The sequence below is a fragment of the Tenebrio molitor genome, chromosome 3 (assembly GCF_963966145.1).
Source record: "Tenebrio molitor chromosome 3, icTenMoli1.1, whole genome shotgun sequence".
Classification (NCBI taxonomy): Eukaryota; Metazoa; Arthropoda; class Insecta; order Coleoptera; family Tenebrionidae; genus Tenebrio; species Tenebrio molitor.
Window position 1 is genome coordinate 427,842 of NC_091048.1, and position 12,368 is coordinate 440,209.

A 12,368-nucleotide genomic window follows, 5' to 3' on the forward strand; every position below is an offset into this window, starting at 1 on the left:
CAATAAAAGAAGGGTATCGAAAAAGGAAAAAACATTTTTCAAAAATGACAGGAGAGCAAGTAGTTTAGTGCTCAATAGCGTTTAAAGTTTGGCGACACTGTGTGACTGACTTGCTTGCACGAAGGCTTACTTAACTGACAGCTGTCACCGGAATTCGAGGTTAGGTATTGAAGACACCCAAAAACAAACTGTGCGAAATGGCCGATCCCAAGTACGCCGATTTACCTGGAATAGTGAGTATGATTCGACATTGTTAAAATCTGTGCGAAAAACAGTTCCTCGAAAGGCCCACGACGAACCTGACGTCTACGAAACCAACGACCTCCCCGAATCGGAGCAAGTGACGGATTTTTTCGAAGAAGAGAACGATTCAATCGAGAGAATCCACATTTCTGCCAGCGAAGCGTTCAATAAATTTAAGGGTAAATTCCTCAAAGCTAACACTGTCGATTTTTCGGAACGCATCAGCAAACGTATTCGCACGGGCTATGATGCCCACTCTGGCGATTGGGAGTTGGTCGGTGAGGGCGAAAGAGAGACACCTTTGCAGAAATATCAAAGACTTCAGTGCGAAATGAAAGAATTACTTGAAGAAATCACGAAAATTCAAACTGAAAAGAAAGGCGAGGAAGCCAACTGCATGGTCTCAAGTGGACAAGTTGAGCAAGCTTTAAAAAAATTAACAGATTTAAGATTAGAAGAGGCGCTAGGAGCCGACGTGATTTCAAGCATTTCTGACCCGCAGGGCGCTCAAATAAAGTAACGAAATTTAGTTTGAAAAAATAATATTTTACAATGAATTTGTAGGAAGTTGTTGTCACAATTGGAACAATTCAAAGCTAGTGCCCAGGAGAAGTCAGAATCTCAAGCTGAGAGTGATAGTTCCAGTATTGTCTACCAATTGAGCTACAGGCCAGAGCAGGCGCGCTTAGCCCAAACTACCAGAGTAGCTGAATTAGAAAGTAGACTACATCATTTGGAGTCAGTTTTAGGAGCATCTAATGAGAAGTTAACTAGGTTGGCGTCTGCAACTAATAAAGGGACGCTGTTGGAAACCGCTCAGTATTTAAGCGCAACTGCCAGCCTCTTAGATTCTGCACAACTAGATCATATTGAAGGCCGTCTATCCTGTTTGCAACAGAAGCTTGACGCTATTGCTGAGAAGAAGAAAGAGATAGCTCAAGATGAAGAGAAGGATAAAATGGTAAGTCAACAGAAAACTCTTATTTGGTAGTATGTGAAATTACATTTTAAATTAAAAGACAGATTATTTTAAATCTTAAATACAATTAATACAAAGGAAGTTATTTGTCATCATATAAATATTTGTCCAATAGACCTAAGACGTCCCTTTTGAATTTAAGCTTTTTTCTTGGAGGCATATTTTGGCAGTCTTGAATCACTGACATCATAAAATAATGATCAGCTTTATTGTCAATTTCATTTTGTCGAGGGATGGCTACAGTAGTAGATGATAAAAAACCGTCTTCTTCTAGGCAAGTGTCTTGGTAGGTTAGGTTGGACACGTTCGATTGTGTTTCCGCCTTAATATTTACACTTTCGTGCGTTTCACTACTTTGAGTGTCGTCAGTTAGACTGTACTGCGAGCTATTAGTGTTGTTTCGGAGTGCCATAATAGACGACGTTATTCTGTAAGAGAAACACTTGAAACAAATCGAACCGATCAATCGTTGAATACCGAACCTTCGTTTACGAATGTGAGGAGCCAACCACAACATCCTATCAAATAATTTGAATTTGTTGTTTTTTCCCGAGGAATTGTTCGACAGAGGTGGATACTCTGTATATTCTCTGTAAACTCGCACGAATCGGTCGCGTAAATTCTCCCACCGCCTTTTAGCAGTAGCGACTAGAAGATTACAGTAGAAATTTACGCTGAAAAAGTATATAGTGAAGAGTTGTACCGTCTAGTCCTACTGATTTCGCGATGTCGGCCCACGAGTTTCGCTTTCGTCTGTTGTCTTTGTAAAATTCGTGACGTTTGTTGTACAAATTGGGATGTTTCTCCATCAGAGACACGAGCATTTCGTCGACGTCCATCGAGAAAGACATCCCGTCGCAGGTCAAAAACGATCAAAACTCGAAACTACGGATCGTGATGTCGCAGTACGGCGTCGATAACTATAATGTTGAACTTGGATGACCTTCACGTTTCCGTTACCGTTAGGACGCCAGGAGAGCGAGAGAGGGAAAACGGAAAGCGATGCGTCACGTTATTGTCCGATCAATATTTTTTACGGGGAGGGCTGTTGGAAAGAAAACGGCTTTTTTGTCTAGATCTAGAAAATTATAATATTCTCTCGGCATAAAATCTGATAATGTACTCGTATCCAGGTTGTTACGCAAATGAATCAAATGATATTTGTGTTTTATCGTTAAAGTTGCCGTTGGGAACCTTATTAATTATTCATTCGATATTTATCAAAACTTGTTTCTGCTGTCAAATGTACCTGATAATTATTTTCTCCAATGAATAAGTTATACAGCGTGATCAACAATGACTGAGTCTATTGGCAATGAAATAATTGAAAATGAAAAAATGAAATTAGCTTGACGTTTCGTTTTGACAAGTTGTGACTTTTACCAAAATCCGCACACATAGGAGAAAATTCTCAAATTCTGACAATGTCGAACAAAAAAATTACATTTGTTTTTATTTTTGTGTTTCGGGATCTGTCCGGCAAATATATCTAGTTGTTTTATTTCTAGTCCAATTTATTATTTCGTTACGTGCACAAATGTCATTTGACAGCTGATTGTCAGATTGTGAATCAAGCCAATGATGTCACAGCAAATCCAATCCAAACAAATCATTTCTTTGTTTTGATTATTTACTTAAACATCGATCTTGCAATTGAAATCGAAATGTAAATAAAACACCTTGAGATTCATTGTGATTTCAAATTTAATGAAAGAAAATTTTTTCCACATGGAATTCTGACTTCATTAAATTGTGACTTAAACTTTCGAACAAAACCGCATGGTTCCATTTTTACTTGTTGACACATTTCCAATAGCTTTTCACAAATTCACAAAACGATCACAAACAAATTTATTGAAATTTGGATTGGACGAGACAACGTCTGTCGGGTCAGCTAGTTTAGCATATAAAAGTATTTACAACTCCAAAGTGCAATTACTAACATAATATAAAGCTTGCAGCCGTAGTTCAATGTTGTATCATTTTTTATTCTTACATGATATCTTACTACAGTTTGGAACAAAATTCATAATAGCATTATGTGATGTTTTTAGAAAAATCGCTCGGACAGGTCGATTTTATTTTAAAAAACGGCATCTTGTGACATGCAGTTTGTTTAAATCACGTCATGGGTTTTTGCGCAATGACTTCATCACCTATTTTTTTAAATGACAACATCTCTTTCTGATATACCTACCTACTACCTAAACGATTAATGAAAAAAAAAATGGTACCTTACATAACAATTTTGAGAAAATGACAAATTTTACTTCAACAATTTAATTTAATTTTTAATTTAAAACTTTTTTCTATGGGTTTATTTGAAATAGAAGGTTTATTTTAATAGACCAAACAATTCAGAAGATTACGGCAGAGAATTCGAGCTAAAATGGAACAAATAAGTTCCGACGTTATTGAGCGCAGTGTGTCGGTAAGTGCCTAATGGTTGGTAGGGGGCAAATTTGTCATTTTCTCAAAAACATTGTTATGTAAGGTACCATTTTTTTTCATTCATCGTTTAGGTAGTAGGAAGGTCTATCCGAAAGAGAAAAAAAAATGGGTTGTCATTTAAAAATGGGTGATGTCGTCATTGCATAAAAACCAATGACGTCACTTAAACAAATTGCACTTCACACTATGGCATTTTTCGAAATAAAATCGATGTGTCCGACCGATTTTCTTAAAAGCATCACATAGCGCTATTATGAATTTTGTTCCAAACTTTATGTTCACACTGTATATTATAAGTAGCGATATTTTTTTTTTTTTTTTGTTAATTTAGATTCTGGAGTTGTACGAACTGGTGAAAAATAGTGAAAAAATTAATAAGCTTCTACCGAAAACTGTAGAACGTCTCAAGGCTCTGGAAGGACTTCACAACAAAGGTAAGTTACAACTGAAGCCACAAAACGAGTAACGTAACTGACACTTCCGCAGCAACCGATTTCGTGAAAACTTTAACGCAAATAGAAACAGTGCAGTCCGAAATATCGGCAAATGTACAAAACAACAAAACTTTACTGCAAGGCGTCCAAGAAAGCTTCGCTGTGAACCTTAACGAAATCAATGCAACTGTCGTAAGTCTCGACGCCAGGATCAAGGCTTTAAAAAAAAAGTAAAACATAATTAACGATAGATTACGGTAAAACATATTTATTATTATTTTTTCTCACTTACTGTAAATTATAACTAATGATGGTGTAATTGTGTAACTAAATATTTTCTATTTGTTTAATAAACTGATGTCATTTTATTGACTTGAATGAGATATTTGGAAAGTTGATAAATTGGTGGCACAACCCGGACAGGTGTGTAAAATGTCGTGTACGAAAATGTCGCAATTGATGCAAAATATTTTTACACAATTGGGACACTGATAAACCTAAAATTTCAAATTTCAAATGAATTTGCCACGATCCCAATGTTGATATAAATTCACCTGTTTATCACTATCGTTGAAATTTTTCTGACAACCAAAACAAATGAAAGTCTGTTTGTCATAAGCTATTTCGTCGTAATTAGCCGCTGGGAATAAATGGTGGTAAGATCTGGCCAAATGTGGTGCTGATACTAAAGTCAAACCACATGCTCTGCATTCCACAGGTAGTTCACAGTATTTACTGTAACACTGGGGGCAATAGTAACCCCCTGTATTTAATTTACTGCCTTCATCTGCGCTGTCCACATGGCTAAAATAAAAGGGAATAGAAAAATAATGTCGTCCAATAGATGGTAAGTTACCACATGCACATTGTTAAGGGCTCTTCTGTACCCTCTACAGACATCTGATGTGGAAAACCCATTTTTATTAAGTTCGACTCAAGGGTCAGAGCAGCTGGAGGTGGATCCACTTGTTGAAACAACAAATCTTTGAAATGACAGTCGTCTAGAATGACATTGTAAAGACCACCAGTCTGATTAGCCAACTGCCGGCAAACGTAGACCTCGGCGGCTAATCCTATCACTGAACACCTCACCCCTTCCAATTTCAAGGTCTACAAACATGACAGATTATCACACAATCATATGATTTATTCACTTACACTGATTGTTGTATTGATATCCCCAGGGTCGCAAGTTGTCAGACTGCCCATTATAACTAAAATCTCACGACTGGCGTGCATTGGTAGCAGTTTCAGCGCTTTCAACGCCATTTCTAAACTGTTCTGCAACGAAGGCTCTCCCACTAACGACGTGTGTTTCAAGCCGTTCACCGCTTTAACATGTTTACGAGAATTGCCCGCCAGGTCACTGATTTTTTCAGCGCGTTTATTGTGCATTATTATGATACCTATTTGACTGATGGGATTTTGATCAAAGAATTCGTCAATAAAGTTTTCCAACAGCTACAATTTTATAATGATGAAAAAGACTCGGCAGCGTTTCACACTAACCTTGATTGTGCAAAGAAGGCGGGTCGGTTTCAGATCTTGATTCGACATGGAGTCGGAACAATCTAGGATCATGAACAAATGCCTCATCATTCCAAGTTTGGAATTTCCTTGTTTTTGCGCTTGTCGCTTTCGCTTTGCCCTCTGGATAATATCGGCAACAGAAGCTTCCAGAAAACCATCGTCATCTTCTTTTATTGCCTCCCTGTATTTATCAAATTAAGCTGAAAGATATTTAAAGAACTAAATTCTTGTTACCATGTTTTTTCGTAACCAGTCTCCCATCTGTACTCTTTCGGATCTTCCTCGTCGACCATTTTATTTATTATTCGGTATTTCAGTACAAATTTCAAATTCTCATTTATTGTAAAAGGTTAGGTTATATTTAATCATCATCCGCTTTCTATACCCAAAAGTTAGGTTATGTTGATGGTAACCGTCAAAAACGGAAAAAAAAGTAAATTTACTGTACGCTTGAACCCACCTAGTACAATTTTGAAGGGATTTACCTATTATACTCGTTTTTCACCATTCAAAGGCAACAATACATTTAAAAAATGTCGATTTAAACAATTATTGTTTTTTTATGAACCTCAAACTGTCACAAGACCGTATCGATCATTTTTTGGATTTATTGTACATATAAAGGGTGTTAACAACATAATGAATAAATTTTATAAATATTTACAAAGTAAAACAAATCCATAATATAAAGACTTAACTACATAAATTGTTAGTTATGAAAACACTTCATGACTCACTTTTCGTCTCAACAAAATAATAATATTATATAATTTAATAGCTGGGCCAATTTTAACATTCAAAACGTCTATCAGATCCCTCTGACTGAGGGACAGTAAAGCTTCACCGTCTATTTCCGCCTTTCTAAATTGTTCACCGCTGCTTTCACATCCTGGTACGGTAGATACAAACTCGGCCACTCTATTCTCACTCCACCGCGAAGGATCCCCTACATCCTCAATGTATTCCTCTAAAAATCTACTGTGCTTCGACCACGTCTCTTTAACGGCAGGTTCTATCTTAGATTCCTCAATGAATGACTCGATCTTCCTAATTTTAGAGTTAATTTCTTCTTCCTCCGCGTTCAGTTTTAACCGTTTCTTGTATTTTCTTTTCGGTTTTTTCGTCGACTCGTCTTCAAGTTCGACTTTTATCGTCTCTAATCGTGGATATTTGGGGGGACGTCCCAGTTTCGGTTTCCTGCGATAAAATGTTACCAAATCAATTGATTACTAAAACAAAACTCACAATTTGTCTCTCGGCTCTCTCGATACGGGCACGACGGCTTCAATTAACCGATCCGGAGTTAACAACCTGTCGGGTAACACTCGTTCGGCATCTATGTTATCTTCAGCGTAGGGGCAAAACTTCTGGTCGGAATGCGTGGCGAATTTGGGGCCCTGGATGTGTCCCATTCCTCTGCACCCCACCGTCGGGCATTCAAGGAAGTCGTAAACGTCATCGGGGGCTGTGGACAATATTCAAATTCCCGCCATCCTTCGACCGCAAGACAAGTTACTTACTCAGGGGTGTTTCTATTGGGTGACCGGTCTTTTGACACCAACCCACTGGGTGTATATTTTCGTTGTCGTCGTCCACCCAGTAGCTGTACCGGTCCGGCCAGCCGTCGAAGTGCATTCTTATTTGGTGATCTCGCACGTCGTCAACGGTTGCGACGCGAATCAATTGAGGCACTCTCTTGTCGACGCACTCGAGACGCATTCCCCGTTTGAAGCCGCACGCGGGGCGCTGTTTGAATGCCCGAACGGGAGCCGCCACGGATTTAGTTTCTTTCAGGTACTTGGCCCACGAGAACGTTTCCGGATTTGGGTAATCTAGCAACGTAACAACAATAATAATAACGGGTGTGTTTTTTTTTAATTTGGCGTTGAAGAGTCAATTTTGAATGCACTATATGGATAACAGATTACGGATCAGCTGTTTAAATCTTCCGCTTTTACAGGAGTGGTGCGTTCTCAATCGACTCTCCAAAGCCAACTTCGATGCCAAATTTAAAAAAACACCCTTTGTAGGTACAGTCGATGGACAAATAAAACTGGGACAAAAATGACAATCACATAAGTCAAAATTTACAAATTTGCATCGTTTAATTACGGCTTCATCACAAATAGGTTAACTTTGGTATGACATATTATATAGACACTGACAAATATATTGACAATTCAATGGTCTGATTTACACAGATTAAATTTTAAGTGTCCCAGTTTTATTTGTCCACTTAATGAAGAATGAAAACTTTTATTAAAATTAGTGACATTAATACAGTTGGCTGCGAAAAAAAAGTGAACATTTTCCTAATGTAAATTTGGTTTTGTCCATTTGTCAATTAATTGTCTACTATACCTAAATAGGAAATAATTTTCAAAAATGTCATTGGATTTTGACCATACATAATTTTAACCTATCTCTCTAAAGAAATGTTCACATTATGAAAAAATTGTAAAAATGTGTCAATTTTATTCTGACAGTTTCCGGTACAAGGACAAATCACAGCGGACGGAAGAGAAAACAACAATCACTTGAAACTTACCATTTGGTGGTGTCAAATTATGTCCGTACTGATCACACCAACCCACCGGATGTATATAGGGCGACGTGGGATCCGCCCAATAATCGTAAATGTCGTCCCAACTGTCGAAGTGAACGAGTATCCTATTGTCCATCATATCCTTGACAGACGCCACACACACCAACGACGTGTTCTTCCTGTCGACAGCTTCCAACTTCATCCCGACCCGGAACCCGTTGGGACAGATCGCCTACAACCCACAACAGTAAAAACTGAACTATTGCAACGTTTTTACGCTCACATTTCCGGCCCTGTTGGCGAACAAATGTTTAGGTGCCGCCGTTGATTTGGTCTGTTTCAGATAAAACATCCAGTTGAAATTGTCGCTCGTATATCCAGGAGGTGCTTGAAGCACATGACCGTGCTTCTCACACCAGCCAGCTGGAAAAATGTCCATACTATCGGCGTTGACCCAGAAGTCGTAGTTGTCCGGGTAGCCGTCGAAGTGCAACCTCAGCCGGTAACCGCACACTTCGGCAACCGTCAAGACGCAAAAATACGATGGATGTTGAGGATCCACTCCTTCCAGTTTCATTCCTGGACGAAAACCGTTGCGGGTGTAGGGAAATGCGTCCTTGAACAATTTAACGGGGGCGGCTTTGGCTTTGATATGGTCGAGATATTTGGTCCACGAAAATCCTTTCTTTGAACAAGTCCAAGGATAAGAGTACTTGTCTTGGGAGTTTTCGTTCGAGGTTTCGTCATCGCTTCCACTGATGGGATCGGACTCCATCTTTTTTAACGGAAAACCTTTCTTTTTCTTTTTTTTCACCTTCATATCTCTGTCTCTCAACTGCTTGCTGTTGCCGCTATCCTGACAGTCTAGACTGCAATATTTCAGAGTGATGAATTCGGATGGGAGACCATAACAACCACATTCGACGCATCTGAGTTCCTCTTGGAAGTCATTTTTGACCTGCAAATAACATCACCATCATCATAAGTAACGTCAATTACTCCAATTGTATCAAACAGCGAACTGACAGATTTTGAAATTTTAATACTACATATTACGAAGTAAAAATGTAAAAACTGTTCTTGTATAAATACGACAAAAACTAAAAACTAATCAGAAAAATTTGTACTACTAGATTTCTTTAACAATACTTAAAGTTTCAAATACTTTATTCAGACAAAAAAATGGCCTAAACAATAAAAACAAAATTTAGGAATAGCGACTTGTTTCATTTACGTCTGCGAGAAAACGCTGAATTAAAAAAAAAAACATTCATTTGATAAAATATCTTCACATTAAACTAAACAAAATACACATACTTTAACCTTAGCCAGCCGTTTTTCGATGATTTTGTCGTACTCTTCCCTGGTGACGTACTCGATGAGATTGAATTCATTGACGATAAACTTGAGGTCGCTACCTGGAAGACTTCCTATCCCTTCCTCCCACTTGAGAATCTTCTGGAAGTCGAAGTCGTCGTTCATATTGATGTCCGTTTTCTTCTCTTTAATCACTTTTATTTCCAGATAATCGTCTTTCCTGTGGTCCTTGTCGAAACTATCCGTGACCTCCAGTTTGGTCAGTGTGATGTCAGAATCCAGCTTGTACTTGTCTTTTGAGTCGATGATCTCCATGTCGTCGTAATCTTTCCTGTAGGAAAAATTCGACTTTCGCCTGCGTTCGGTTTTTTGCAACTTCACGGGGTCCGGATCTAGAAGTGGATTGTTGTTAGTGATGTTGGAGGGACGCACTTTATCCCCTTGGTAGTTTTTCTTGAGGATTGAAATCCCGTGCTTTGGGAACTTTGGTACGATTTCTTTGCGTTTCTCCACTGAATTATCAAAACTAAAGCTCAGACTCTCGCTCTTTGAATTTGAGTCCTCCAGAATTGACAATTCGTATTCTTTCTCACTTTTAACGGGGCTATCTAAATCGATGATTTCGTCGCAAACTAACTCACGATTTATTTCTTCACCGTCTTCTCTATTACCTGATTCTAATTCGTTCTGTAGCTGCGCGTCGGATATTTTTATGTTGAACATTTTGTTGTTTACTTCGTTCGAAGAAGGTAACGTTAAGGGCATGAAGGCGATTTTCGGTTGTAACGTATTGGTGGTGACAGTCACTGGTAGTCTGTTTTTAATAACGTTGGGCATGGGAGCTATCATTAATTTTTGCCCCCCTTCAGACTTGGGTTCCGCGATTTTAGTTAAAGGTTTGATCATCGTTAAATATGTCCCTGCTATTTTCGAGCCTCCCGATAACGTCACAGTCTGCATATTGCTTGGTTTATGTATCACTAATTGTTGAGCTTTGGCAACATTCTTTACTGGTGTGAGAATCACTCCTTGGTTCGATATCGACCTGTTCGATGTGTTTTTGTTCATGTTGGGAGGAAGTGTTGCAAACTGGAGCTGAGGTACTGTGTTGACCATGTTAGTTTTTGTGATGGAGGTGAAAGGAAGTTTTGATGGTGTTTGTATATAAACCAATGGAAGAACCTGTGTTTTCATCGGATTAGTTGAAAGAATTGATGACTGTGCACCTTGACAATCCGGAGTGTTTGTGTCTAGTTCGGTTTGAACCAATTCGCCCGACTCGGTGCCCCCGGACGACATTTCTGCAAATCATAACACGTTACGGTCCTGTTATTACTTTCACTACAGTACAAACGATTTTTAAAAAAATGTCTCACCTGTTACATAATTTAAAAAAATCAGTTAACACAATAAATTAATAGAATCGGTCGAGACCATTCAACAACTAACGTAACATTTTTCTTTTGTCGAGGATAAAACACGAACATTACGGACCTGTCTTTACTAACCTTCACTCTTTAAACAAGACACAGATTTAATCTAATAAAACTGCACCTTACCTGTTATATAATTATTTTTGAACGGTAAAATAAATAAAAATATTGTTTTGATCCATTCAGGGACGGTTGTCTTTTTTTTCAATTGTTAAATGCACCACCATAAACTTTTGTAATTACGCGAGGACAGATAATTCGCAAAGCTCCAGAAAACACTTAAACAGTTCACAATTTACCAAAATCGGCCACAGATTGTTGCGGTAAAATTTTATCGTGCGTTAATTTGCGAAAACTTTTATTTTATGCCGTTCACTCCAAAAACCAAGACAATTCTAGCGCACGCGCGTTCATCGTGAGACAAGATTTGAACGCTTTTCCCGCCCTCAAATTAATTCTGTTCCGATCGAAAACGTAAAATTAACACGATATTCACACCTCGACTTGTGAAAATTTGGGACAACACCATCTGCCACTAAGAATCGTGAAAAAAAAATCAGTTAATAATCTGAACGCTCGTTCGGGTTGCAACAAGGGGGGGCCCGATCTGCGAAGGTAACTTTAACGAATAAACTTTGAATATCACTTAAGCATGCTCCAAAGAAATTTTTCTGACGCTTTTTCAGTGTTACATCAAAAGTGATTTCACATATTTAATTGAAAAATTCATGCGTGTGACCTTTATAATAGTTTACCTCCTGTTATCCAGTTGATTCAACAGATTTTACTCACAAAAAGATAAAACTATCAAGACTTGAAACTATCAAGTGAATTTTTCTGTGCTTTGTTATTGTGTAAACTACAACGAATATTTTTCAACAGTGATTGGGGGACTATGTTTATTCTTGGTTCATGTCACACGAAATTCTTGCGTAAATCTGTAAAAAAGACCACATTTTCTTAGTTTTCTTACACTTTTTGTGATCAACTTACCTACAATTAGCTAAATTATTTTCCAAAGTATTGTAAAATAAAAATTATTAGATACCTTAATGGTAGGTACGCACGCGCATTAGACAAATAAATTTACCGAAGCGACGTTGCCAAACCTTCATAATTTAAAAGAGTTTTTTTTTCATTATTTCGTTAAATTAATTTGACGACAAACTTTAAAACTGTGTTCCCACACTGTGTATGCTCACACGTGCTCAACTTGTATCTTTGCTGAACTAGTATTATTTAATTGTTACCACAATACCTACATAGAATTGATTGAAAATGAAATACCTAAAAGTTACATTAAGAATGCATATTGATTATTATTCTCTTTGATTTGTCTGCAATTATTTAATTTTTGAAACCAATCGGTTCAGTTATTTTATATCAGTATTTTATTTTTCTTTACTTTTATTTAAGTATTATACGTACGTACAGTG

General features: G+C 37.8%; 4 protein-coding genes across 7 annotated transcripts; 1 reads left to right on the top strand and 3 right to left on the bottom strand.

The window, feature by feature from the left end:
- Positions 1-73: 73 nt before the first annotated feature.
- On the top strand, positions 74-4,485 carry DCTN2-p50 (dynactin subunit 2). Its single transcript, XM_069040768.1, has 5 exons — positions 74-233; positions 287-759; positions 808-1,204; positions 4,005-4,107; positions 4,160-4,485. Exons 1-5 carry the CDS (start codon positions 198-200, stop codon positions 4,339-4,341), a joined length of 1,191 nt encoding a protein of 396 aa, XP_068896869.1. The 5' UTR covers positions 74-197; the 3' UTR covers positions 4,342-4,485.
- LOC138125450 (transcription factor Adf-1-like) lies at positions 1,210-2,955 on the bottom strand. Its single transcript, XM_069040772.1, has 3 exons — positions 1,926-2,955; positions 1,705-1,870; positions 1,210-1,650 (listed from the first exon to the last, which is right to left on the bottom strand). The coding sequence occupies exons 1-3, from the start codon at positions 2,071-2,073 to the stop codon at positions 1,305-1,307; spliced, it is 660 nt and encodes a 219-aa protein (XP_068896873.1). The 5' UTR covers positions 2,074-2,955; the 3' UTR covers positions 1,210-1,304.
- Positions 4,360-6,249, bottom strand: Ssl1 (general transcription factor IIH subunit 2 Ssl1). Its single transcript, XM_069040767.1, has 7 exons — positions 6,123-6,249; positions 5,872-6,016; positions 5,617-5,818; positions 5,266-5,568; positions 4,964-5,217; positions 4,662-4,911; positions 4,360-4,604 (listed from the first exon to the last, which is right to left on the bottom strand). The coding sequence occupies exons 2-7, from the start codon at positions 5,928-5,930 to the stop codon at positions 4,473-4,475; spliced, it is 1,200 nt and encodes a 399-aa protein (XP_068896868.1). The 5' UTR covers positions 5,931-6,016; positions 6,123-6,249; the 3' UTR covers positions 4,360-4,472.
- l(3)mbt (lethal (3) malignant brain tumor) lies at positions 6,228-12,067 on the bottom strand. Of its 4 annotated transcripts, none has more exons than XM_069040752.1 (8): positions 11,926-12,067; positions 11,688-11,870; positions 9,500-10,800; positions 8,466-9,140; positions 8,186-8,414; positions 7,158-7,469; positions 6,883-7,102; positions 6,228-6,834 (listed from the first exon to the last, which is right to left on the bottom strand). In XM_069040752.1, the coding sequence occupies exons 3-8, from the start codon at positions 10,796-10,798 to the stop codon at positions 6,351-6,353; spliced, it is 3,219 nt and encodes a 1,072-aa protein (XP_068896853.1). In that variant the 5' UTR covers positions 10,799-10,800; positions 11,688-11,870; positions 11,926-12,067; the 3' UTR covers positions 6,228-6,350. The 4 variants fall into 4 exon arrangements, with proteins under 4 accessions (XP_068896853.1, XP_068896854.1, XP_068896852.1 ...); XM_069040753.1 differs by having other exon boundaries at positions 11,930-12,022; XM_069040751.1 differs by lacking the exons at positions 11,688-11,870; positions 11,926-12,067 and adding an exon at positions 11,059-11,673.
- Between the last annotated feature and the right edge of the window lie 301 nt (positions 12,068-12,368).

Excerpts from the sequence above, each read along its gene's own strand:
- LOC138125450 (XM_069040772.1), bottom strand. The coding sequence starts at position 2,073 with ATGTCTTTCTCGATGGACGTCGACGAAATGCTCGTGTCTCTGATGGAG. Across the intron at positions 1,871-1,925 it reads GAAATCAGTAGGACTAGACG|TCGCTACTGCTAAAAGGCGG; the intron begins GTACAACTCTTC and ends GTAATCTTCTAG. Across the intron at positions 1,651-1,704 it reads CCTCACATTCGTAAACGAAG|AATAACGTCGTCTATTATGG; the intron begins GTTCGGTATTCA and ends TTTCTCTTACAG.
- DCTN2-p50 (XM_069040768.1), top strand. The coding sequence starts at position 198 with ATGGCCGATCCCAAGTACGCCGATTTACCTGGAATA. Across the intron at positions 760-807 it reads CCGCAGGGCGCTCAAATAAA|GAAGTTGTTGTCACAATTGG; the intron begins GTAACGAAATTT and ends ATGAATTTGTAG. Across the intron at positions 1,205-4,004 it reads ATGAAGAGAAGGATAAAATG|ATTCTGGAGTTGTACGAACT; the intron begins GTAAGTCAACAG and ends TTGTTAATTTAG.
- Ssl1 (XM_069040767.1), bottom strand. The coding sequence starts at position 5,930 with ATGGTCGACGAGGAAGATCCGAAAGAGTACAGATGGGAGACTGGTTAC. Across the intron at positions 5,218-5,265 it reads ATATCAATACAACAATCAGT|ACCTTGAAATTGGAAGGGGT; the intron begins GTAAGTGAATAA and ends TCATGTTTGTAG. Across the intron at positions 4,605-4,661 it reads TCAACGATAGTGATAAACAG|GTTTATCAGTGTCCCAATTG; the intron begins GTGAATTTATAT and ends TTGAAATTTTAG.